The 27,431-nt window shown below is 44.7% G+C and overlaps 2 protein-coding genes across 2 annotated transcripts in view; one reads left to right on the plus strand and one right to left on the minus strand.

Annotated features, from left to right (window-relative positions):
• Positions 1–590: 590 nt before the first annotated feature.
• On the minus strand, positions 591–1,892 carry LOC119538290 (vacuolar protein sorting-associated protein 37A-like). Its single transcript, XM_037841162.1, has one exon. It carries the CDS (start codon positions 1,865–1,867, stop codon positions 947–949), a length of 921 nt encoding a protein of 306 aa, XP_037697090.1. The 5' UTR covers positions 1,868–1,892; the 3' UTR covers positions 591–946.
• Positions 1,893–6,150: 4,258 nt separating this feature from the next.
• ENDOD1 (endonuclease domain containing 1) overlaps positions 6,151–27,431 on the plus strand; it is a 39,277-nt gene continuing 17,996 nt past the window's right edge. Inside the window, exon 1 of the mRNA XM_037841161.1 lies at positions 6,151–6,544. Within this exon, the coding sequence (XP_037697089.1) occupies positions 6,245–6,544 (300 nt within the window). The 5' untranslated portion in view covers positions 6,151–6,244. The remainder of the gene's footprint in view (positions 6,545–27,431) is intronic.

Here is a 27,431-nt window from a genome sequence, read left to right on the forward strand (position 1 = left end):
CTATTTGCAGTATGTTCTGCTTCTTGGACATGTATACTTAAATATTTCCTAAGAGTTGGGAAGTTTTCATCCAGTATTTCCTCAAATATTCTTTCTGCTCCTTTTCCCTTTTCTTCTCCTTCTGTGATACCCATGATATGTATGTTTGTGCGCTTCTTGCTGCCACTCAAATCCCCGAGACATTCTTTTTTTTCTATCTGTTCTTCTGACTACATGATTTTGATTGTCCTATCTTCTAGTTTGCTGAATCTTCCTTCTGCCTGTTCAAATTTGCTGCTGTATGCCTCTAGTATATTTTTAATCTCTACTATTGTGCCTTTAATCCCATAATTTCTGTTATTTTTATACTTCCAAATTCTTCTTTATGCTCACATATTGCCTTCATAATATCCTTAATCTCTTTATGCATATTTTCCTTCATTTCCTTGAATTGCTTTAGGAGATTTGTTTGAAATTCTTTTATTAGTTGTTCCAACTTCTGAGTCTCCTCTGAAATTTTAATATGATCCCTTGACTGAGCCATATCTTCCTGTTTCTTAGTGTGGCTTTGTTGTTGTCTAGGCATGTGATTTTTTTTTTTTTTTTTCAAATTAAAGATACAAATTTAAATGAAGTAAATTTTATAAAGTATCAAAAAGCTAATGACATGCACAGATATTTAATCTCTAATAAGAGGGGAACAGCGCTGGAACTTAAATATGATAGGATTGATCAACAATAAATAAACATTTTTAGTGCAAAGAGTACAGAAAAATTTCTCAAGGCAAAGATCACAGCAATCATTCTAATCTGTACAAAATCAGTCTCAGTTTTGTATACAATATATATAGTTTGTCTATGAATTCAGCCACTGGGTTGAAAGGACAATTCACAAATCATAAATATAAAACAATGTGCTTAGTTGTTTGTCCCATTCCTCTCTTGGTAGCTCATGTTTCAGGAAAATCTATAGTGGAGCATGAAACTGGCTGTGCATTGCTATTGCTTGTTGAAGTTTCTCTTCCTTGGCTCTTCTACAGTGGCAAATTGTTCTCTTTTCCATGAAGCTACTAAGAAAATCATCTATTTCAGTTTTTCCTTCCAAGAAATCTTCAGCAATATTATCAGATTCTTCCTCAGCTTCATATGCAGCTACTTTTAATCTTGCCTGTAGGGCACTTGCACTACAGCTCTCACTGAGTTCATGCTGCCTTTGCATCTTCTTTTCAAAAGTAGATTTCATTTGTGAAAGTAATTCATACTTATCTAAAACAGTCTGCCTTTTGGCTTCCAAGTTGGGCTCCAAAAGGAGATTTTTTCTTGCCAGCTCCTCAATACTCTTTACTAAGTCATCCTTGTCATTAATAATTTGTTTTAGTTGAGGTAAAGTAAGAAACTGTTCTAGTAATATCTCCTCCTGTTCATTCATATCTGTGAGTTGTGACACACTTAGTTCTGAGAGTTCTGGAAATGTATCAGGGACATCTGGCATCTTGTATCCAAAACCATTTTGACTTACCGGTGCAGAAGTGTCTGTTGTGGGAACAGGTAACGGCAGATTTGAAAGGAAACCAAATGAAGGAGCAGCGGGTTTAGCTGTGGTGTAACTTGAGGTTGAAGAAACAGTGTCAGCAACAGATACAGAAGTGATGGTCCTGTTAGCTTCTTGTGGGGGATATGGAGGAAGATATGAAAAACCCTGAGAAGCATAAGGAGGCATCCCACCTGGGTTACTATATAGGTATGGAAATGCTGTTGAAGTGGGAGCCAAAACTGGAGGATTCTTCCAAAACTCATCCAATAGACTTTGAATAATTTTTCCAAGATCTGAGTGCATTGTAAAATTGTTTACTAATGGACAGGTAACATACACTCCTTGTTTATCCATTAAGTGATGCCGTATTGGTGGATAAACACTGATCATTGGTTTTTCCTGAGGAAATTGTGGAGGAAGCAATATATTAATGTTAATTGTCAGGTTGTTTACAGTGAATGGTAATCTGTACTCCACATCTTTCTGTATTTCAGCTATACTTTTCTTTTTTTCTTTTTTCATCTTTCACTTTATTTCTTGTCTGGAGTAATGAAAAGTTTCTGGAGTGTGAGTTCCGGAGGGACTTGATCAGGCGCTGCTTCTGCTGCTGAAGGCTGGTGAGGCCACCGGGAGACCCAGTTGCGGAGGAGGCGCTCTTGTTCAGGGGAAAGAGCCAGCTCATCCTCCTCAGGTCCCCAGGCCCGAGGCCCTAGAAGGCGCTGGCCTGCTTCTCCCAGATGCTCAGCCCGGCAGTTCTCTGCCAACGGAGGAGCGGGCTGAGGCGCCGGGGGCCGCGTCTTCTCTAAGCAAGCCCGCTGGGGATCCCCGATTCCTAGGGGGCATGCTATGACTGCAAGGAGCTGTAGCGAGACAACTCGCCACCCGGAACAGGCAGACCCGCGTCGCTGCCCAGGAGTCCCGGCATGTGATTATTTTGATGAGTTAACTCTGAAGGTCTGTTTCTCCCTTGTCTAGGGTTTTATTGTTGATTGGCTTTGTATTAAGGCTCTTCTTTGATACTTGGTCTAACTTATATTCTAAATCTTTAGAATAACCCATGTTCACCTGTTCAGATTTTCTCAGCTCTTCATTTGATTCTTTCCCTGGATGTGCAGTACAAGTTTTGAGATTGTACTTTTTGTGCAGTTGTTTTTTCACCTCCACCAGGGAGCTTCCTTTCCTCTGTTCCTTCTCCAGGAATCTTGATCTGTTTGTTTTTGTGAAGACCTTTCTCCCAGCTCCTATGGTTTATTTAAATTCTGTCACTCAGTGTCCCATTTTCCTTACACTGTTTAGTTCTGGGACCTGTACTTTCTTTCTTTCTTTCTTTCTTTTTTTTTATTAAATTCAGTTTTATTGAAATACATTCACACACCATACAATCATCCATGATATACAATCTACTGTCCACAGTATGATAACATAGTTATGTGTTCATCACCACAATCTATCTCTGAACATTTTCCTTACATCAGAAAGAACCAGAACAAGAATAAAAAATAAAAGTGAAAAAAGAACACCCAAATCATCCCCCCATCCCACCCCGTTTATCCTTTAGTTTTTATCCTCATTCCTCCACTCATCCATACACTAGATAAAGGGGGTGTGATCCACAAGGTCTTCACAATCACACTGTCACCCCTTGTAATCTACATTATTATATAATTGTCTTCAGGAGTCCAGACTGCTGGGTTGGAGTTTGGTAGTTTCAGGTATTTACTTCTAGCTATTCCAACACATTAAAGCCTAAGAGGTGTTATCTATATAGTGCATAAGAGTGTCCACCAGAGTGACCTCTCGACTCCATTTGGAATCTCTCAGCCACTGAAAGTATTTCGTCTCATTTTGCATCCCCCTTTTGGTCAAGAAGATACTCTCAGTCCCATGATGCCGGGTCCACATTCATCCCCGGGAGTCATACTCTGCATTGCCAGGGAGATTTACACCCCTGGGATGTACTTTCTTACAACAGTTAATTTTAAACTGCCACCCTCTCCCTCTTTCTTTCTCTGTGAGGCTTTCCTTCCTCTGGTTTCTTCTCCATTAGGGTATCCTCCTTGGGGAGCAAGATTGGGGTTAATCCAGAAAGGTGAGTCACTTCAGAAAAATCTGTTTTGCCTTTAGGTGGTCCAGCTGACTGAAACTGGATTGAATGAGCTCACAACAGTTCTTACCAGCCTTTCTACCGTGGTCTCTCTCTCTTTCATTCCCCTCTTCCCCCAGGAGCCCTTTTGTATGTAGCCCCTCCAGTCCCGGGTCTCTGTGGATTTAGATCCCTGTGTCTGGAGTTCTAACTCACCACTGTGAATGGGTCTATAGTCTCTGTTCATGGTTGGAGGGAGCTGTGCTGCCTCTGTGTGACTCCCAAGCTACACAGGACCAAGCGAGGGGGAGTGGAAACAAGAGCCTACCAATGGTCCAGGACAGAATTCTCCTACTTGAGATTTTCTGTTTCTTTGATTCAGCATTTGTGGAGTTGTTCCCCAGTCTCTACTGTCCTCCAGAATTCTAAGCAACTGAATATTTCCTTTTATTTGCTAAATTTCTGAGGAGCCTTTTTCAGGGGATGACTTATGTCACCATGTTGATGATGTTGACCTGTATAGTTCTTTACAGTTGACACTGTGCATGAGCACTGGGGAACACCCAGAGCTCACGGCATCCCAGGACAGGTATCATCCCCAAGACGAAGGCCTACAAGGGTAAAATGACTTGGCTGAGATACTAGGACCAGATGACCAGGGATTTCAATCCCAAGTCAAGAGGGTCACCAAGCATACAGTAACTGTGTCTTTTATTTTAATTAAGATATAAATTTAGATTTCATTCCAGGGAGCAAATCTGGTCAACATTTTTAGGTATTGGAACCTGTGAAAAATTTGTTCTTAAACTCTTTCTGTTCTCCTGAAAATTAGTCTCCTACTTTGTAGCCTCACTTTACAGATCTGCTGTGAGTTAGAAGAAAGTCCAAGCTTGGGAAAGAGATAGACCTGTTTCAAATCTGGCTCAGGACTCACTGGCTGTGCCATCTTAGGCAAGTATTGAAACACACCAGTCCTCAGTTCCCTATGTGGCACTGGGGAAATAAGATTAAACAATAAGATGTTAAATAAAGTTAACTGGTCCAGAGTAGGTGCCCGGGTTCTATCTCTACTACCACCATTCTAGTCCTAGTGACCAAAATGTCTCATCTGGATTATTGCAAGTTTTTCTTTCTTCATTGTGAACTGCTCCACTCCTCCATCGTCCAGCCAGAGAGCAAAAGTGATTGTGCCACCACCACTGAAAGATCAAAACCCTCAACATGATCTATAATATTGCTTTCCAAACTGCAGGTCATAAGCCATTTGTGGGTCACAGAAACAATTTTGTGGGTTACCACCAGTACTTAAAAAAAATAAAAGTGGAATAATGTAGAATAGAATAGAAATACCAGCTCACACTGTCAGCCATAAGCATACATATTATTTCATTAAATTTGTTTTCTCATTGTGGGTCTTGTTAAAACATTTGAAGTTCTTGCTCTATACCACCCTGAGTGATACGACACCTACCTCCTTCCTTAGATCCATTTCTCATTCTCTCGCCCCAGTTTTCTGCTCTCTTCTCACCTCAGCCTTCCCTAAGTTCCTCCAATACACCATGTTCCCATTCCAGACCCCTCTACACATGCTATTTTCTCTTTGCCTAGTCAAGGTCATCTATCAGGTCTCAGTTCAGAGGCCGCTTGTTCAGAACCGCTTATGCGTCAGGTTCTCATTGGTCCAGTTTCAAACTATTCCTTGAATAGCTTGCTTATTTAATGGCAAGCTTTCCCACTAGGCTGTGGTCTTCACTGCTGCAGGGATCCTGTTCTTGTTTACCTCTGTACCCCAGGCCTAACCCAGGCCAGGCCTGCAGGGCTCAGGGTATGGCTGACTAACCTCCAGGAAGAATGAAGGAATGAATCCACCAGTCTACCAACCAGCAATGTCGCCTGGCCTCCTTCCATTCTCGCTTTTGATTTTGTTTTTAACACCTGTGCTAGGTAAACCATGGTAGGCTGTGCTTTGCGCCTACGTTTCCAACTTCCTGTAACGGGATTTCTTAACTTGGGCCGTGGGGCTTCTGACAGGCCACAACTGCTTGCAAATCATATGTGTGTGGGCGGTTGTGCATTTCTGTGCGGAGAGGGAGCCTAGTCCTCATCAGATTTCATTGGGGGTGTCTGCCCATTCGCTCAACGAGCCACAGCTCCATGTGTATGTCACCCAATTTTCCTTTGTATCCCTGAGGACCCCTGGGGCGCGTTGGCTCAGGAGGCTTGTCGGCCCCAGCCCAGGCAGCCGTCCCTTCCCTGTCCTTCCGGCTGGACCGACCCCGCTCCGCCCTTCCACTCTTGAGATCGCGGGTCCCCGCGGACTGCAGTGAAGAGGCGGTTCAGCGGCGGGGAACCTGCGTCTCTAGGCCCATGTGCAGTCCCGGGGACGTTGCCCGCATCCCCAAGCCTAGTCCTGGGCCTCTGCAGCCATCTTCAGGGACTGAGGGAGGGAGGGAGGCGCGGTCTCGGGACGCTGACCCGCCCCTCCGCCGGGGCCGCCCCGCTGGGCTCCGCCAAGCGCTCCCGGCGCCGCGCCCGGGCTCCCACTTCCCCTGCAGCCCGTCGCGGCGGACTCGCCCGCTCCCCCTCCGGCCCGCAGAGCCCGCGCTGCAGCCGCTCGGCCGCTCGCCCGGCCGCTCGGAGAGGCAGCCATGGGCACCGCGCGCTGGCTGGCGCTGGGCAGCCTCCTGGCTCTGGCGGGGCGGCTAGGAGGCCGGATCGTGGGCGAGGAGGAAGCCGGCTTTGGCGAATGTAACAAATTCTTCTACGCCGAGACCCCGCCTGCGGGCCTGGAGGCCGACTCCCACGTGAAGATCTGTCAGCGCTCGGAGGGCGCGGAGCGCTTCGCCACGCTCTACAGCACCCGCGACCGCATCCCGGTGTACTCGGCGTTCCGTGCGGCGCGGCCGGGGGCTGGCGGCGTGGAGCAGCGCTGGCTGGTGGAGCCGCAGGTAAGCGAGCTGGTGCCGCTGGGCTTTCCTTCAAGAAACGCTTTGCAGCCACCCCGAGGGACAGGGCTGGGAAAGGCGGCCCCCAAGCCTTTGGTGCCTTGGGTCAGGAAACCTGGGTTTCAGAACCAGCTCTCCGCGCCTCCGGAGTTGAGCCTTCCTCTCCGCCTGTCAAAGCCATAGCAAGAGATTGGCTTTTTGCGAGGTTTTGCTTAAGTAGCAGGGCGGGAGGTCCCTGGGGAGGTGGTTCTCGCTGCATTTTAGCGCAGACAACTGCAGTGTCTCGTTGGTTTCCTGAATCGCGAGGAGCGGGAGCAGAGACCCAGGGGATGAATCCATGCGCGGAACGCCTCGGCTGGGCGCTTCCAGGCCTTTGGCGCAGGTCATTGCCACGGCTTTTTGGGGGGCGAAGAGGGGGTGCATTTTCATCCAGAGTTTGCAGAGGAAAAGAGCAAGGTTCACGGGCGGAAGAGACTTGCGGAAGACCACCCGGCCGGCAGCTGGTTCAGATCTTTTGGCTACAAGTTCACTGCCCTTTCTACTAGGGAATAACTTCCCTTCTGCAGAATCCTTCCTAGAGTGAAAATCCTTTTCTACACAGGACATCAAGTAAATTCGATCTGAAGTTGCATGCTGAGTTAGGACCATAGATAAAATAGATTTTTAAAAAAGCAATGGGACAGTTACAATTAATAGGGGAACACTGACTACTTCCATTTGATGGGAAAGACAAATCAGTTTTCCCTAAGTCTTCATATCTATGTTGTCTGACCACTTGGAAATCATAACCTGTCTGATCTGATGACGGTAACCAAACATTCCAAGAGGCCCCAGAGGCCCTGCTGAACCTGCGGGTGGGTGGTGCCCTTGCTCCCTGCCCCTCTTCTCCAGATCTCCCAGCCAGGGGTCCCCTTTAGCCAGTTCTCTGCTGCTCACCAGGCCACCCAGCCCTGCTCCTGCTTCCAAGGCTGCTCTAGCTGGGGGAGGGGCCAGCACCCCAGTCCCACCCATTTCTGATGGCCACAGCTGCCCAGGACCACACTGGTGAACAGATCTCCTTCCAGGTGCTTTATTCAGGCTGTCTTGGGTTGTAATCCCATTCGGATATTTCTAACTCTGAGATCTTGGCCAGGTCTCAAGCAATCCGTGCCTCAGTTTCCTTGTCTTTGCCACCTCCATTCTGCCTTCCTCACTGTTGATGTCAGGGAATGATGCCATTATGCATATGAAAAAGCCTTTGTAAATTATACAAATTTAAGAAGTATTTTAATCTAAAATTAGTTTGTTCCCTAACTGCACCTCTAGAGCTCTCAGCATATTCCCCAGCTCCTTATTATGCCTTGGGGTTATGGAGTTGTGAAGAAAATAGATGACCTGCTTCTTTCTCCTTCAGGATCTTGTGGACTCCTTGGGGAGACAGAACATAACACCTGAGAAAGACATGGGACATGCTAAACAAATTTCACTGAAATTCAGAGTGCATTTAGTAATCACCTATCGTGTGTCAGGTACTTGGGATACCAAGAAAACTGAGTGTAGCTGGGGAAACCCAGGGCCTCCTAGTCGACCAGTGGAACTTTCTGGGTAGAGAGGTGGCACAGCGTCTTCAGCCAGGGGGTCTGGGTTCAAATCCCGGTTCCTCCACTGACTAGCTGTAAGCTTGAGCAAGTTAACTTGGAGATAAGAACAATATCTACATCATCGGGTTGTCAGGATTAAATACCTTATTATACATCAAGTTCTCAAAGATGTGCCTGTCACCGAAGCACTAGCCGCTATTATGCCATGAGCAAATAAACCGAAACAAACCATAATTTAATAAATGTAAAAAAATTCCTATTCGATTTAACCTTTTAGGTGAGAGGGGAAGGCCTTAGGGTCAGAATGATATTTGTGCTGTGCCTGGAGGGATGAGGCTGAATTTGGCTGGGAGACAAGAAGGAGGAGGTCGTTTCAAGTAAAAGAAACATCATGAGCAAGAAATGTATAGCAGATTCAGGGATTAGTGTGTGGGGAGTGGTTGAACAGCCAAGCTAATACAAGTGAAAGGTTATAGAAAGAATAAAGAGTAATGGAAGGGAGGGGACAGGTAGGAAGGAGTTCCCAAGGAAGGCTTAGGAAGGCAGGAGCCACTTATGCAGGTAGTGAAGGAGTCATAGGAGCATGATTTGCCAGAGAAGTGGACAGATCCAGGTCACATTGGCAGTGGAGGTGCTGGGTCCCTGGATAGGGTCTTGAGGAGTGGGGCTGAGTCGATAAAAGAGGACGAAGATGTATAGCAGTTCTGAAAAGTCCAGGAGGCTGGAGTTCCCAGCCAGCAAGATCAAATGATCAAGTGGCTGAGCACAGCATGACGCTTCTGCCTGCAAGGTGGGTTTGCTGCCCCCCAAACAGAGGAACAAGAGGTTATTAGGAAGGAGGGAAAGAAGGAAGGGAGGAGTTGCTACCAGAGGCCAGCAGGCTCCAGCGCCTGCTGTAGCAGACCTCCTGCTCTCTGCTCCCCGAGGCTGCCTCCAAGCCAAGGTCCCCACTGCAGAGACATCTGGGCTCACTGTGTACTTTTGGCTGCTTTGAAGCCGTGTGCAATGCTGAGTCACCTGTGCCCACATCACCTTGTTATGAGGTCAGCGTTACCAAGAAGCCCAACAGATGGGAGGAGGAGAGAGGAGACCTTGGGAGGCTCTGTGCTTGCCTTCAGTAATGAGCCAGGCCAGGCTGGACTGACAGGCACTCCCGAAGCCCAGTTCTGCTGCTTTCAGGACTGTCCTTCAGTTTCTCTTTGAAAAGAGCACCTAATCAAAGATCATAGAAACTCAGTCACGCTTGTGCTTAAAACCTTTGAGGTGTTGGCTGCCCAACCCTTACCGGACAAAGTTCAGACTGCAGAATGTAGTTTACAAAGCCGTCTGTGATTTGGCTCCTGTCTCCAGCTCCAGATTTATTTCTCACTCCCCACCCTCACATTTTATGTTCTAGCATTATCCAGCCACCTGCAGTACTTCTCACAAACCACTCTGCTTATTGTGTCTGTTTTTCTTTGCTCTTGCTGATTCCCTTTGCTTTGAATGCCCCTTCTATTCTGCCCCTTCCCTCTCTTTCCCCTGCTCTGCTGAGGCAACACCTCCAGAAAGAATTCCCCACCAGACTTAGGTCTACCTCTTGTGTTAGGTTCACCTCTTCAGTGCCCTTATAATTTCTGTATTTCTGTACTTTCACGTTGTTTCATAATTACCTGCTTATATATCTGTCCCCCTAACTTGAGCCCTTAAGCCTTGAGGAGTGTGTCTTATTCTTATGTTCCTGGTGCCTAGCACACAGAAAGCCCACAATAAATGTTGGATGCAATAATTTGATGTTAGTAGGATCAAAACCGTCAGGATAGGTGAGATATTCTGCTTTAGCTTTCTCCGTGGGGAGCTTCCTGCTTCAGAAGCTTCCCGTAGCTGGCTAGCAGCATGGTTACAAACACGTTCCATATGCAGGGCTGGAATCTTCTGTAAGTCCACCCCATAACAGCCCTTCAGTGTTGGATAGAAGATTCCATGCCTGCCCATGTTGGAGAATTTAAATAGGACCTTCCAAGGGACCAAATGGGAAATTTAAAAAGAGGGAGAATAAACAGGGCTGTGTAGGTTTTGTGTGGAATATGGTCACCTTTAAAGGGAGAATGGGGAGAAGGCAAGAAAGAGATGAGAAAACGTGTCCCCATCTAACACGATGGAAGAGGTTTGGAAGGTTCTAGTCAAGACTCCTGAGAACCAGGATCTGATTTAGTGCAGGGACCTTCAGACCTTTTAGTATCTTGACTCCTTTCCAGTTAATGCAAGAATTTTTGGATCAGGTTCCAAAGTAAATTGTCGCTTCGTGCGAGAAGGTAACATATAAGAGCCTATCATTTTGTGAACATGAATGCTGGAAGGAACTGGCCTTATGGGCAGCAATAAGAGCTTATATTTATTTAATCTTACCTAACTACTATGAGAGAGATATCATTGTTTTTATTCTAGATATATAGCTCCAAGAGATTAATTGATGTGCCTAAGTTCACACAGGTTAAAGTGGAACTCATGACTAATTGCTCCTAGTCCAGTGCTCTTTCAATACAGTGTGGAGATTCTTTGACCTACAGTGAGATCCACTGCATTAATGGTCTTAGGACTTTAGTTCTCATCTTTTATATGGAATTTCTACTCCACTTCTATTTCTTGACAGTTGTAAGACAAGTAGGAGCACATATTAGGCCATGTAAATTTTGCTCAGAGTGTCAGTGGCTCCTGCATGAAGGGGATTTACTGGTTTAGTGCAAAAGCATTTTCTTAGAGGGCCCAATGAAGTCATAATTCACATCGTAAGAAGTGGCACGTGAGCACCTGTCAGAGTTAGAATCTTGATTAGGTCCTTGATCTTTAATTTCCATCAGTAGCTTCTTGCTTACACACCCTGAAATGATCAGCGACACTGTTTAATTCAGTCTAATAGCAGTCCTCTTTTCATTGTGTCAGAAAACAGATATATAGAACCCATCACACATGTAAATCTGTGTGTAAGGGATGCACCAAACAGGACAATTCTGATTCTTATCTCCTAGTTAAGAGACTTGGGTTCAGATCCCTCCTCTTCATTTACAAGCATGTGGCCTTAACTTCTTCCAGCCTTATTTTTCTGATCTGTTTATTAAACATAATAACAGTGTTTACTTCATAGAGTGGTTGTGACAAATAAAGAAGATAACACATGCAAGCATGTCGCACAGGGCCTGGAACGTGGTAAGCTCTTGATAACTATTAATGTGTTTACTTTATTAAGATATTACCTTAACAGGTGCGAGGCGTACACAAATACACACACACACTTGAATAGAATGTGGGATTAGAGAGCTGATCCTGCAATTCTACAAATCTCTCCTAAACTGCAAGGTATGGAGATCAGGCCCCAGATCTTAACATCCATCTGTGTGTCTTCTCAAGTGCTTGGCGTATGTCCCACCTTCATCTGATATGGTGAGATTTTGAATGAATGGTAAGGTGGATGGAGTTAGGTAATTAACAAACAGGTGCCAAAAATACCTCCACCCTATTTCGCCAGAGCACCCAAGAGGCATGTTGTCACAAAACATAGTTAACAATAACATTCCGATTTATTATGCTGAGCCTGGGTAAGGCTGGGGAATGCCTGAGTCAGAGGGATAGTTCCAAAGTAAATCATTCACGATTTCTTCCTTATTGTGATGCAAACAGCCCCAGGAGAGGCATCACAGGTTGTCCTTCACTGCACTTTTCTTCTTTTCTGTTTTTTTCCTTATCTTTGAATTCAGTATTTCCATTTGATTTGCAGGTTATTCTCAGGAGCAAAGTAAAGTACTTTTGTTATATTGGCAGAAAGTTTAGGAACATTTTTTCCTAAACAGAGGAGACTGCTCTCTACACTATTCTTTCAGTTCAGGCCCAAATTTTGACAATCCAGGAAAGGAACTATTATTTATTGATCCCTTTCTTGATGTGCAAGATCTCTGTAAGTTAATTAATTTCATCCATCTTACAATTCTTTCAGATAGATACTGTTTTTTAGTTTTGGAAACTGAGACTCAGAGTAGTTAAGTAATTTATCTAAGGTCTTAGAGCAATTTATCTAAGGTCTTAGAGCCACGAGATGGCAAAGCCTGCATTGGAGCTTATGTTTGCCCAACTCCAAAGCTCTTAGCTCTCTTTCTATTCTACCATGCTGCTTTCCAATTAAAGTGCTAATGTTTTCTTTCTAGATTCCAAATTGACTGTTTAGATTTTAATTTTATTTTACTCAGTTAATCTATTTGTTTGCAAGGATTGCAGCTGTGCTACTAATACACCATTCTAAAAACCCCAGCTTTAGATTGTCATTAGCTCAGTTATTAGCTCATGGCAATTGGATGGAGCTTTCCTTAGGGAATAAAGATTTTATTCTTTGGATTTCTAATCTCTTCCTTTTAAAATGTCAGCTTTAAAAATGAAAATATGAGAAAAAATCCTCCCACTTGCCACTAGTTCTTGTTTTCAGTGACCTAGAATTCTATCCTTGCTCCTAGAATTACTGTTAATCCAAGAATGTTTTTTTTTCCTCCTTCAAGATGCATATCATGTCACCTGAGTGACTACTTACCGTTTTAGTTCCATGGAACTTGACATCTATCTCAGCAATAATTCATTGCCTGCCGATATATCGGTTTGGCCACTGAAAGGAAGAAGAAATAAAAAAGAAACCAACGTATAGGTTGAACCAAGAATAAAAGTACAGTTTAGTATCCAATTGTGTTTTTATTGACCTAGGGCCTGACAGAAGGACATTTTTTTTTTTTTTATCTTCATTTTATTGAGATGTATTCACATACCACGCAGTCATACAAAACAAATCGTACTTTCGATTGTTTACAGTACCATTACATAGTTGTACATTCATCACCTAAATCAATCCCTGACACCTTCATTAGCACACACACAAAAATAACAAGAATAATAATTAGAGTGAAAAAGAGCAATTGAAGTAAAAAAGAACACTGGGTACCTTTGTCTGTTTGTTTCCTTCCCCTATTTTTCTACTCATCCATCCATAAACTAGACAAAGTAGAGTGTGGTCCTTATGGCTTTCCCAATCCTATTGTCATCCCTCATAAGCTACATTTTTATACAACTGTACAGAAGGACATTTGATGTTTTTGATCCAAACTGCAAATGTGAGTGAATTTAATTCTATGGAGTAGCACAAGTGGATGAATAGTAATTGAATTACATTTTCTAATTGATTTGTAATTTAATTTTAGAGATGATTGGTCTTCAGTTTTGATTGACCTTCAGTTGGTAGGGACAGCTAATGTTTTACAAAACCCCGTCGATTAATTCAGAAATATTTATTGAACATCTATTATGTGTCAGGCACTACTCTAGGTCCTGGAAATAGAGCCGTGAACCAAACGGACAAAAATTCCTACTCTCGTGTTGCTTAAAGTCTAACAGAGGACACAGATGATAAACAAAATAAGTAAAAGAGATAGCATATCAAATAGTGTTAAGTGCTAAGGAAAAAATAAAGCAAGGAAGGAGGATACAAAATATCAAGGAAAGGGTAAGGTTTTAGAAGATTGCCAGGGAAGCATCACGGTGAAGGTGGCTTTTGCGTAAAGACCTGAAGGAAGTGACAAAGCCAGCCATGCAGTGTCTGGGGGAAGAATGTTCTAGGCAGAGGGAACAGCATGTGCAAAGGCCCTGAGGGTATTCCTGGTGTTTGTGGAAGGACAAAGAAGCTAGTGTGGCTAGGGAAGGATAAAGTAGGAGAGATGCGGAGAATAGCAGGGAGTAAAGCCAGAGAAGTGGGAAGGGGCATGGTATATCATTTAGGGCCTTCTGGACTATTTGTAAGAAATTTGGCTGGTTTCTCTGTTCAGGGTTCTTAGCAGAGGATTGATAGGATCATTTTGGCTGCAGCGTTGAGAATAGACTGTATGGGGTCAAGGGCAGAAGCAGAGAGAACATTTAGGAGGCTTCAGTAATCTGGTCAGAGACAGTGGTAGCTTGGGCCAAAGAGGCGGCAGGGTGTGTCCGGGTAGTGACAGAGTAACCGAGAATTAGGATTTGAGGACTGATTATGATTACTGAATCATATAGATTTTCCTTTTTACTTTTTGGTGTATTAGAGTAGACAGAGGGAAATACCTGAGCTGAACTGTAATCCAGCTGCCTTGATCTCTGATAATGATTGTATAGCCTTTATCTTGTGGCCTTGTGATTGCAAAAACCTTGTGACTGACCCTCACTTGTACCCATTTATCCAGTTTTTCCACTTTAGAGTCTTATGATCACTAAAGACAGCCCCTAATGTTTGTTAATGAAGGGTCTAGGGTCAGCCCAGAACTAACCCACCCCAAGTCCAAAGTTATCTTGATAACCAAACCTGGATCTAACCAAAAAGCTCCCGCCTGACAATGCGCAGTAGCTTAGACTGTAACTACAAGTCACCTATACCTCATTATAATACTAAAAATCACTTCCATCATCATATTAAGGCCACCATTTTCTTACATACATTCTGTGACTAAACGTGTAATCCATCTGCGCGTGCTCAATAATTAGATCACTTCTACTTGCGTCATCTGGGGCCATTGTACTCATTATCCTAAAACCTGCCCATCTTTTGATGCTATAAGGCTATCATAATTACTGCAGTTTGGGGAGACAGATTTTGGAATGATAGGCCATCTGTTCTCCTGCTTTGAGCCTAGCAATAAAACTCTTTCTCTCTTTGAAACCCTGTTGTCTCAGGAGTTGGTCATTTGAGTGCATCAGGTAAAAGAATCCACTGCCTTGGTCTGGTAACAACACTGTCGTTCTAGATTTATTTTGAAGAACAGAGTCTGTGGTGACAGAAAGGGAAGAGTCACAGGTGTTTGCAAGATTTTGGGTGGAACAACTGGGAGAAAGGAGTTGCCAAGGATAAGCAGTACTAGAGGAGGAACTGGTTTGGGGCCATCTCAAGAACTGGGATTTGGACATACTAAGTGTGAGATGCCTTTAGGTATTCAGTGGTGCTTGAAGTTAGGGTCTAGAGACTGCTGGGTGCTTGAAATATGCTGGGCACTTTTCTAGACATATTTTTTCACATGTAATCTCACTTAATCCTTACAGCAACAATAGGAAGTAAGTGCTGATGTTATCCTTCCTAGGCAGAGGAGGAAACAGGCATAGAGAGGTTTAATTACTTACCCTCGTTCACACTAGTAAGTGGTGGAGCTGGGGCTTGAACCCTGGCTGTCAGACCCTAGTACACATGCACGGAGCTGCCCTCATTACCAAACCTATTAATGTGTTGGGAGAGTTCCTATTTAACTCTCTTGAATGAAGCTCCTCTTTTGAAAGTTCACACATTCATTGACCAGGATTTTAAGGAGCAGAACATGTTCCCTGCCACACAGCCACAAGCCAGTGAACTGTCAGATGATCACAGCCTCCAGTGTGTTCCAAGTTCGATAAACATGGCATTGGGCTGAGGGTGCTGCCCCCCCATGGCAGTCTTTCCCTATTCCAATCTGTCCTGAGCATTTCCTATGATGCTGTGCAAGTAGACTTTCTCCATAAGGCACCGCATTGGTGGAGGGGCAATGAATCATATAAAAACTGTGTTAACTGGCGAGCAGCAGGTATTATCTCCTGGGTGTCTGTGAGAAAGAAGTGCAAGGATAAAGGAGGGGTTTTACATCTACAGGGTGTGGAGCTGTTGCTGCCAGAGAGGCAGGGCTTGCAGTTGGGTGCGGTGCATGAGCCAGAGGAGAGCCCAGCTCCTGGCCAGATGTCAGTTTCCTGGGGGGCAAGGGAGTGCCGGCCACACCACACCTTCCGGAGCTTCACCTCCAGAGCAGAGGCAGAACCTCCACTCCCTCATCCATCCTCCAGCCCCAGCCAGGTCAGGAGTCCCTCCTGTGCACCTACCCTAGTTCCCTAGGGAAGTCAAGCTGGCTGAACAAAGCACATTCAGAAATCGAATAAGCCAGACATGCAATACGCCCAACTCTGGGACCAGAAGAGGGACTTTGCTCTGACTCAGAAAATCCCACCTTCTCAAAGGTGCAGAAAGTCCTTTGTTTTTTATGACTGAAGTTCTTCACCTCGACACGTTCTTACCTTTGCCCTTATATCCTGGGTCATCTCGATTCAAACCCCCAGCTTGGTAGATGTACCTTCTCTATGCATCTGGGAGATGTAGTGTTGGTTTCAGGAAATCTGCTCACCATTATCTTACTTATAAGGAAGAAATGGATCCACATTGGATCTTTTCCCCTTTTGATCAGTTTGTTGATTGAATTGCCTGGGATGAATGATTGAACAGAAACCATGGACACTGTCTACGCTGTTGAAAGGTTGGGCATCCACTACAGTCTCAGACACATGGAAGGATGGAGAAAGGAAAGTTTTATGAACCTCATTCTTCCATATCTCTGCTGTGTCTGGAGCCGTCTTACCCATTGTAATATCAGACACCTCCTTCACAGATGGGTTGACTGCTTGTGATGATGGATGACCTTACTTTTTGCTCCTCAGTTGACAGACTTCACATCCTTACCATCTACATATACTCTGAGGCCCAGTTTCCCATCGTCTCTCATCTAGGCCCCTGCAAAACAATTTCCCACCTTGTTTCCATTCCACCTGTTTCTCCTCTGTCCTTTCTCTGCAGCCAGAGAAATCCTCTCAAAACATTAATCTTGTGACTCCAGTGGTCTCATTGGAAACCTTTCAGAGCCCCCCATTTCTCTTCAGATAAAGACAAAATTCCTTATCGCAGTCTCAGGAGTCCTGTGTGGCCCGTCCTCCGTGCTCCGCCTACCTTATCTCGTATCACACCCCTTGCCTTGCCGTTAGCTCTGCCCACATTGTTTCCTTCAGTTTTCTTTTTATTTCCATGTTGTCTCCCATCAGAGGGCCTTTGTATCTGCTATTTCTTATGCCTTCTGTGATCTTCCCAACAAGGTCACATGCCCATAATACTTTCCATTAGCCACAAATACACTTCTCTTTGCTAGCCTGTTGCAATGGTACATTTATTTTTGTGACTGAGTGCCACCTAACTAGATTCTAAATTCCATGAGGGCATGTGGTCGTGGTGATTTTTATTATTTAGGTTTTTTTTTTTTATGACTATAAAAGTTTACATGTTCATGGTAAAAATAGTTTTTGAGTATTTCAAAAGAATATGAAGAAAAAGACCTCACTTCTCACAGATAACCAGTCTTCACAGTTTGTGCATGTGTATGTGTTTGTGTAACATTCCAGAAATTTTCATAACACATGGAGACACGTGTACTCTGTCATGCTTTTTCATGCCCTTTATTTTAGTCATAAGGTTCCGCATCCTTTTGGACGCTGTGAAGCCACATCTGACAAGTCCCAAACAATCATCACACCCATGGAGTGCAAGAGTGAAGGGGACCTTTTGATGGGTGAATTTGACCATAAATATAACTTATTTATTACATTGAATATTTTCACCTAGAAATAGACACCTGGGGTCTTCAAATGCAAAGTCTACATCATCAAGTTTTTCTTTCAAGGAAATCGAAAGTGTAATTTATGGCTGCCTTAAAATAATCATATCTTCTTTCTCTTTTCCTTGTTTCTGAACAGAGGAGTCATTATCTTCTCTTAGACAAGAGGAGATGGATGCCCAGGGATTTACTGATCTTCCCAAAGTTACAAGGCCAGTGAGTGACAGAGCCAACAGATCTCCTAATTTCTAATCTGGTGTTCTGTTACTAAATTCTGCTGCCCTGCAGTCTCTGATAGAGGAACTTAAAGAAGAACTACAATCATAAAACCTAGGAGAAAAGGCCAAGGAAATGGGAATTATTTTGCCTGAGGTCAGATTTATTAGCATCAAGTGATATTTATTATACAGCATTGGGAAGCAGATGCTCTTTGTCTCTTTTGTTTTTAAGACAAGAGGTCGTAAGCTTAAATAGCTCAAGGAGTGTTTAGGTTAGATGCAAATAAACCATTTCCTGAAAATGGTAAAAGGAAAAAGGGCCTAAGGGCTGTCAAATCCCTTTCTCTAATGTTCTTTTAAATGAAGGGTAAATTTTGCCCCTTGACTTTGGAGAAAGGCTACCCATAGTTATAATCTTATGTGGAGACAGGCTCCCAGGTTTCCGATGGTGGCTCCATAATTGAGTTGACAGTGGTATCTCTAAGGCTGTAATTCCATGCCCAGCTAGTTCTTTGATCATGGATGTCACTGCTCTTGCTTCTGCTGCTGTCACTATTGGGTACCCTTCTGTTCCCCGATCCCTGCTTTAGCCCTGTGTCTCAGGCTATTGTCAAAGAACGAGGAAGCTAAGGCATGTGTGTGTGTGTGTGTGTGTGTGTGTGTGTGTTTCTCTCAGTTATTCTAACCATCCATTCATAAAATAAATGTCAGCCAGTCAGAGAAAAGAGTTTATCATTAATTTGTTCTCATCTCTATCATTGAACTGGGGTTTAGGAGGTAGGCATGGAATTACATGGATCTTCAGTGACAGAAACAAGCTTACCCTGCTAATTTGTTTGCTTGGTCATCTGTTCACTCATTCATTCATTCTTGGCCAGCAGCCCTAGAATCTTAGCAATGCAAAAGGTGATACTTTTATCTGTGTTGTCATTATCGTCAGCCTCAAAAACCATTTATTGAGATTTCAGAACTAAGTCAAGAAATAGGAGCCTGAGACATAGTCCTAGAACAATACATAGTCCCTGCCCTCAGGCGTCTTATTACTAGTCTGGAAGGCAGATCATTAGTAAGAAGTGTCTTTAAGTACTTCCCTCTCCCACTAGACTGTTAGTCCCCGGGGGGGTCAGGACTGAGCATAACAGGTGGTTAAAAAATGGGTTTTGTAGTGATACAAAATTGGGTTGAGTCCCAGCCCTGCCATTTATCAACTGTGTGACCTGGGAAACATTGCTGAATCTTACAGAGCTCAGGTCCCCATCTGTGGCATGGGGCTAATAAATCATCTGATCCCACAGAGGAGACCTGAAGATTCAATGAGACAGTGTGTGCAAAAGGCACTCTGTGTTGTACCTAAGCCCTGAATACAAATACTTTAAGCGTGCTCAATGAGGAAGTGTATGTTGTTTCTCAGACATGTCTGCCTTGGGGTCAACCAGGATGAAGTTACCATGATCCTAGTTTTGTCCAGTATTATTGCTGAAATGCTCCTGCTCTCATCCCAAAATGCACACACACACACACACACACACACACCCTCTTCTCCATCACCATCTTACCTATGACTGGTCTCAACTTTCTATCTGGATTTAGCTGCCTCTGCACATCCTCTGTGTCATTGTTGCTCATATGCCTCTCTTTTGAAGGATTTGGAAGAAGTTCCTTCTCTCTGTCCTCTGGCATGTCCCCTTCATCTGCTCCCAGACTTCTGGGACTAAGACAGCCTTGTCTCTTCATTTGTTCCTAGCTTTAATTCTGGTGTCTAGACGATTCCTGCTTCCAAAAGGTGCCTGACTCTATTCCCTCAGGAGGCTTACTGGGCTCTCATAAGATTGGGACTCTGGATGTTTCGGGCTTGTTGGTACAAGAATTATAAACTCATCCAAACTTACTTGGTCACAGGGCAGGGTTATTGTAAGATATCACTGGTAGATTTGCAGGCACAGGAATTGAGATACATGCAATCTGCAGAGGAACTGGAGCCCGGAAACTTCTAGAAACCAAATGGTCTCATAGAGGCTCCAGGGTCTCTCTCCAGCTCTCCTTTTGCCTCCCAGATCTATCCTCCACCCTGCTCTGCTCTGTCCTGGGAGGCTGACTCTATGGACGACATCACCTGAGCTTCCTGACCCTCTGACTTTTGACGAGGGCAGCCAGTGAGGAGGGCAAGGAGAGTAGGAGACACTGAAGAATTCACTCCCTTGCTCCGGAGCCGCACCCCACCCTCACCCCACCCCCACACACTGGGTGCCAGGATTCTGGCTCTGGTGGAGTTTCTCTACAGTCACAGCTGTCACCAGGCGCCCGCCCCTACTCCATCAGGCCTAGGGTGGTAACAGCTTTCTGCTCTTGATAGTCCCTGATGCGTCACCGTAACTTGTTGCCTCACAGGAGCTGTGAGGTGTGAGCTGGGCTTGGCACCCCACTTAAGGAGCAGAGAGGAATGGCGAGGATACCCCCAGCCAGTAAGGACATGGACAGTTGTACAGAGGAAAGCAAGGATATGTAAATGATGTGGTTGGGGGACAGGGATTGGACTGATTTGGTAGAGTAGAAGGAAAAGTTTGAGAACAGAGGGGGAAGGAATTTTGGGGGGTGGGGGGTGGAGTGGCCCATAAATATGCCATTTTGTCATATAACCAGGAAGTAACAGTATGTCATTGAAGATGCTCGAGACAGTAGTGATATGTTCAAAAGAGTGTCAGTAGCAAAATCAGACTTCTCATTCTATGCATGAAGAAGGTATGAAATCCGTGTTTACACACATGTTATATAATCAAAACATTAGGCGGAGGATCCAGATGGCACTAATACTTTGTTCTCTACCTTGACTTTATCATCACAGCTCTTGTGATTTGTAGCTGATGCCTCTCACAAAGGATTAGTCTCATCTGACTAAATTAAACTCAGCGGAGCTACTTCAAAGATGATTTAAATGTTTGTTTTCCACTGTGGGGTTCATGAATCACCTGCATCAGCCTCAGCTGGGGGTGGTGGTTTATGAACGTAATTGACACCACTGAATTGTATATTTGAAAATGGTTAAAGTGGTTTCGAAATTTTAAGTTCGTTATATATAACCAGAATACAAATTTAGAAAAACCATAGAACTCCTACAACACAAAGAATAAACACTATAGTAAACTATGGACTATAGTTAGTAGTATAATTATAATAATATGGTTTCGTCAGCTGTAACAAAGTATCACACGAATGCAAAATGCTAATAATAGAGAAAACTGCCCGTAAGGTGGGGAGTGGGGAGGGGACTATGGGAAGTCTGTATTTTCCATGACTTTTCTGTAAAACTACAACTGTGCTAATTTAAAAAAATGGGAAAAAATGTGTATTCCCATTCCCAGACCTACTGATTCAATCTCTAGGGTGAAGTGCAGGGATCTGTATTTTTGACAAGGCCCAAGGAGATTTCCAATACAAACTGAATTTTGATAACTCTTGATTTAAGGAGATGTCACTCATTACATGTAGAGGTTTTCAAGGCAGGGGCTTGATTCCACTAGAGTCTGATAACTAGAAATCTGAAAAAGATCTAGTCCAGGAGTTCCCAATTCAGAACATATTAGAATCACAGGGAACTTTAAAAACACACCTGGGCCTGGGCTCTACCCCCAGAGGTTCTGATTTAATTGGTCTCCGGTGAGGCCCTGGGGTGGGGATGGTATTTTTTAAAGCTTGCAACTGATTCTGATGTGTAGCCAAGACTGAGCACCTCTGATCTAGTCTGAACTCAAAAGGTAGAAAAACTAGAAATGGTGACTTCTTGATGCACCTGGTTTTTCTGAATTCTGTACCACATAGTCAAATGCTAAGAATAATTGCTCTGCAGAAGAAAGCCGAGTGTGGAGTGGAAAACAGGGTTCTGTGAGTAACGAGGAAGGAAACCTGAGAGGACCGGGCTGATGTAACCTGAGGAGGTCGTGTGGCTCTGGAACGGTCTTAAAGGAGTCAGCACATTTGGCGGAGGCTCCCAAAGCAGTTTCACAGTGGGGCCCTGTGAGCAGGAGCAGACCAAGACATCCCCAGGTGGTTGTTTTCCCCTGAGGCCTGCCTCCGGTCTCCCTCAGGCCTTGCGTTGGTTGCCAATTTAGAGTTGGTGACTTTTTTGTTGTTGTTTGCCTGCTTTAGATTTTTTCCCAAATTTTCAAGAAATAGAAAAGTCTGAACCGGAAATGGGAAACCATTTCGTTATTTCTTCTGTTCTACTATCTTCTGACTTAGGAGAAAACCCTTTAGTCATCTGTCTTTCCATCTCCATAGTTGGTCTGACACACTAAACACCTATGGGTGTGCACCGCACAAGCAAGGGCTGGGAAAGCCTCCTGCTACGCCAAGGCAGGAAGGTGTGTGAGTGGCGCTGGGAGCCCAGGGGAAGGGTGATTCACCGGGAGGAGGGTGGGGAGGATGGAGAGCCCGCCTTAGTGCTAAAGGGCAGGCCAGGAAAATGAAACGCTGCACTTCTAGCTCCTTTAAAAAAAAAAAAAAAGGTACTAATTCTTTTAAAGCTGTTTTATTCCCACACAGATAAAGAATATTTTAGATGTCAAGCAGGAAGGCTTGTTGGTGTTTTTTTCCCTCTTTTATGGGTGGGTCTGAGCTTTGTGTATTCCTTTCCTTTGAGCTGTGAAAGGTCAGGTGGTTTGCTCCTCCTTAAATGTCCTTAATCCTGCTTTTGTCCCCTTACCAGCCTCGCCCTTCTTTTCTGAAAGGCACCTCTTTCCCTGGCTGGGTATTTTCTGTAGCAAATAGGTTCTGCTAGGACTTAGCCAAGGCCTCAGATCTAGTTCATTCTAACGTGTGTGACCGTCCAGAGTACCAGCTCTGATAAGATTATCTGATGTTCTGATTGTTGATTGTCAGCTCCACTCATGCTTCCCTGTAAGGAGAAGGGCTCTCCCACCCACCTGGTGATGGGCAGCGGACGAGAGCATCTCTTATGTCCCTGTATGTGTGTGTGCACATGAGCTTGGTAACACATAGCCCAGAAACAAAAATAGAACACTTACTGTTCAACTCGTTCTGTTATTTAAATCTTGTTGAAAAATGAAACAAACCCCAAAGGAAACGGCCTCTTTGTACCCACAGAGTTAGACTGAAGCTCTCTGGGCCAGCTCCTGATCACAGGATCTTGTCTGAATCATCCCCTGCATGTGCTTATCTATCCTCAGCTTAAAATTCTCCAGGGGAAGGAAACGCCGTCCTTCCCAAGGCAAATCATTGCAAAGCTTAAAAACTATTTTGATGCTCCTCCTCTTGGGCCACTTTCTGCATGCTGCTGCTGAACCTGGAGTGGGGCCAGAGGCCAGCCAGTGCCCTCTGGAGCCTCTGTCCTCGCCTGCACACTGAAGGAAATCTTATGTGCATCATAGGGTTGTTGTGGAAGTCAAATGAGCTCCTTCTTTCAATGACACCAGGCACTGCCTAGTATGCAGGGCCTTTGTTCTAGACTGGCCCTGACCGCTCGATTCAGTGGGACAGACAGACGGTGCAGTTGGAGACTCATCCCACTTTGTCTTTGGTGGTCAGACTACCTAATTCCATCCTCACTTGTCCCGACTCCTCAGAGGGCTCTGCTCCTGGCAGCTGCCCACTCACCAGCCCGGCCACACCTGGCCCGTCTACCTGCGAGCTGCCGACTCACTGCCCTCTGCTCCAGCCTTCTCACCCTCCCACATCTCCTGAGCCTGTCCTGTTCTTCACCGGCACTTGCACCGGCTCAATCTCTTCTACACCAGCAGTGCCATTAGCCTTCACCAGCAGGTCCAGCCCTGCCCACCCGGGCTTGGAGGTCAGCCCTTCTATCCTGTTTGCAGGGAACTGACCCACCGCTTCCCTGAGAAGCCACCAACACCAGCTCCCTCATCTCCCTCCTCTCATCCTCCTCGGCATTCTCAGAAGAGGCTCCCCTCATCCTAGGCTGCCTCTTCTTCACAAGTCCCTGATAGCACTTCTCTTTTCTGTCCCAGTGCCCATATTCCATTGCTGCTGTCACAATGATCAGTGCAACCATCAGCAAATATTTACCAAGAACCTATGGTGTGCAGAGCTCCTCATTATGACAGGTGGGCAGTGCTTAAGAGATAGGATGCCGATGCTCAAGCAGCTTACAGTCTCTCTGGCACATGCAGTTTTCTCTTTCCTGATAACTCTTTCCTCTTGACTTTTCAAACCCCCTTTAGGGTCCTCTGGGTGCTCTTTAAAACTAATTTTGGTTTCTGATGATAAGCTGCCCTCCCATTCCCATCCTCCCCACCCAGCCAGCCAGCCTTGCTCTCTGCAAGCCTCCTTGGTCTCCTGTGCTTTCTGGGACAGATCTGTGACCCTCCACCCACTCTCAGGGCCACCCCTCATGGTGCTGTCCACTGGCTGATCTTGGAGGTCTCACCAGGGACATGTGACCTCCTAATCTTCTGGCCTCTGGGACTCTCTGTCACATCAAAATACTTGTACAGGCTTTGTTCTGGGAAGGGATTTAAAGGAACTCCCTTCTATGTGCACATCTGGGAGCTATTTCATTGTAAGTGCTTGTGAAGATATTGTGATTCTTGTCCTGAAGGAGCTGAGAAGAGACTGAAAGGAGGGAGGAAGAGAAGACAGCCAGTGTGTGCTGCTGAGCGCTGTTACTGCTGACAACAGCCAAAGCTTCGTATTTGTGCTCTGCAGCTCATTATCACACTCGGCCAGCAGCTCCTCCTCCTGGGTGACAAACTCCCTGAGGCAAATCTGCACCAGGTGACTCCCTGAGGTTTGTGTGGATTTTGCTGCCCAGAAACCCTCAGGGACCGGGGCTTGGCTCAGGGCTCCTCCAGCCACTCACCTTCTGATCCTTCCTCCCGAGGGTAACTCAAGTAACAACCCCAAGATGCTCCTTGGGTAGAGACTGAAGTAGCCCAACCTCCCAACGCTCCCTTTTCTTCGGGCAAAGGCAGGGGACAGGAAGACAATCTTTGCTTATCCCCACAACCCCTGCCCTTCAAGCTAAGGCCCTGTGCATCTCCTGCCTTTTTCCTAAAGACTTCTCAAACAGGAGGCCCGTTTCTGCAGCCTCCTCTTACCCGTGTCCAGTCACTGTCTTCCTTGCTCAGCCCTCTGTGGAAATTTACCTTTGAAATCTCACTAGGGATGTTCTAGATTTTCTAATCATCAGAGGCTTGGGCCTTTCTCTTCACCCTTCCCTTTCCCCCTGTGGTAGAGGGCGCACACTGTGGATCCCCTCTAGCTGAAGCTTTTTCCTCCCTGACTTTTTTGTGACACTAGGCAACCGATTTTCCAGCCACTCCGTTCGTGCCTCCCAGTTGTGTCTTTGTCCTCCTGTCCTCTAGGGGTGGCCGCCCGGTGCTCTCTGCTTTCCCTTCTGCAATCAGAGGCTTGGGCTGTCCTTGGCATGTGGTTAGGAGCTTTGGAGACAGACGGTGGACTTAAGCCTTACCTCTGCCACTTACTTGGATGACCTTGGACATACCTATATTTGAGTTTTTTTAATTTTCCTGTGGCAAATGGAAATGGAGATGATACTGATGCCTACTTCATAGGGCTGTTTGAAGAGTAAATGGGATGCAGCCAAGTTTTCAAAATTTAGTCATTTGCAAACCCTCGTTACAGGTTTTCCCATATCCGACTACTACATGTTCTATTATTTACTTGAAATTGGGCTCTTACATTGACTTTAAATCAACTCACATGAAAACAAATTTAGTCTTGTCCTAAATGATAAGATCATGAAATCATGGGTAGGAAGTGCTGGTTATATTTTTCAATGCACATTCAACATAAGTGCACAGCTATTAAAAATCAAAATGTTCACTTGCATAATGCTGATTCACCAGGAAGGCCACCAGGGCTCCACACACCACGGTGGGAGGAAGTTGGAGATCATGATTAAGCCACTCACAGGGGACCACAGAAAGCATGCAACATGCCGAGCTTTGTTATTGTTACATAGCCATAGCGGATGGCTGCTGATTTGTATCTCCAACCGGGCCCTTGATCCTAGGATCCAGTTCTGTATCTCCAGCTGCTAGAAAACATTTCTGCCTGTCAGTTTAATTTCATTTAAAGGTCAACCTGTCCACTTTCCCTCCGCGGCCCCTAGTTTATCTTTTACTAGAGCCCTCATTTCCCTAGTGACCTTGGCTCCAGCCTTTGACATTATCTTTTCACTTCCACTCACCCTCTCTCATTAGCCACCGCATCCCAAGGCGTCATCCTTCAGGAATCTCGCACACGACCTTCCGTTTCCATTCCCTCGGCTACCTTCCTGGTCTCAACTTTTCTGTGCAGTGCCACCAGGTGTATCTCCCTGAAATCACAACGTGCATAATGGTGCTCCAGTCCCCAAACACCATCAGGGAATTTCCACTTTGTACAAGGTCAAGTCCAAACTGAAGCAGAGCATTCGAAGCCCCACAGACAGCAGAAACAGTCACTGAAATCAGACCACCCATTCTCACTGATGCTGTGACACTGGGAAGTTACTCAATGTCTCAGAGCCTCAATTTCCCCTTCTGTAAAAAGGTGACAATAGAGCTGTTGTTAGGACTTTACAAAATAACTGATGTAAAGCACTTACCATGGTGCCTGGTACATAGTAAGCACTCAATAAGTGGTAGTGATAATTATCCTCTAACTAGTTATCTGTATATCAGATCATTAATAATCTGATCCCCAGCTTTCCTTACAATTAAATCTTTTACTTTCCCTTACTCAGAATCCTCTTTGCATAGGCTGCTTGTCTGTGTCCCCAAGCTTTGTTTAGAAGTCATGCCGAATCTTTACTGCCCTATTTCTCTAACTTTATAAAAATCTTTCACATCCTTCAGTCCAGTTTCGGGTTTGACTTCCTCCAGGCAGTCTTCCCTGACTGCACTCACTGGTCCCTTCCTTTCTCTGCAACTCTATTGCTCTTTTTCTCATACCATTCATTTTGCACTTAATATAAACTGTACTACACAATTGTTTTTCTCTGGATTTTCAATTTAACTTTTATATATCTGTGCCTTGTTTCCCTAAATAGATAATGGGTTTCTTGATGTGAAGGCCTATTTTTGAGGCATATAGAACAGTTGATGATTAAGCATGCCAGTGGTGGGGCTGGACTTCTTGAGTTGAAACCCTGATTCTACCACGTACTAACCGTGTGACCTTGGGCAAATTACTTCATCTTGAGGTACCTCAGTTTACTCACCTATAAAAGGTGATAAAAAGAGTACCTAGTTGTTGTGAGCGTAAATGAGTGAACACTTAGCTCTGCCATTTACTAATTGAATACATGTGAAACTCAGAATCCTGGCATATAGTGCTCAGTAAATGTTGGTTGTGTTATTATTAGTTGTAGTGTTGGTATTTTCAGTCTCTGCACCTCCTCCTACAATGCTAAGCACACATAATATATACATAATAAATATCGATGAACGGGTAACCATTTCCCCTCCAGTACTGCTTTTCAATTTTCCATCCTTTTTTTCCTCTTGCATGCATATTTGCACAAAAATGGGAAGTCTTCTTTCATTTAATTCTTAAGGAAAAAAGAAACACCCTGGGTTGAAATAGTTTTTCTTGTCTAGTATAAGGAAACAGAGCAGCTTGCTGAGAGAAAAGTTTTTCTTGGTACTAAATTTGAAAAGGAATTTATTAAAAGATTATTTATGGGACA

Source organism: Choloepus didactylus, chromosome 6 (genome assembly GCF_015220235.1).
Source record: "Choloepus didactylus isolate mChoDid1 chromosome 6, mChoDid1.pri, whole genome shotgun sequence".
Lineage (NCBI taxonomy): Eukaryota > Metazoa > Chordata > Mammalia > Pilosa > Megalonychidae > Choloepus > Choloepus didactylus.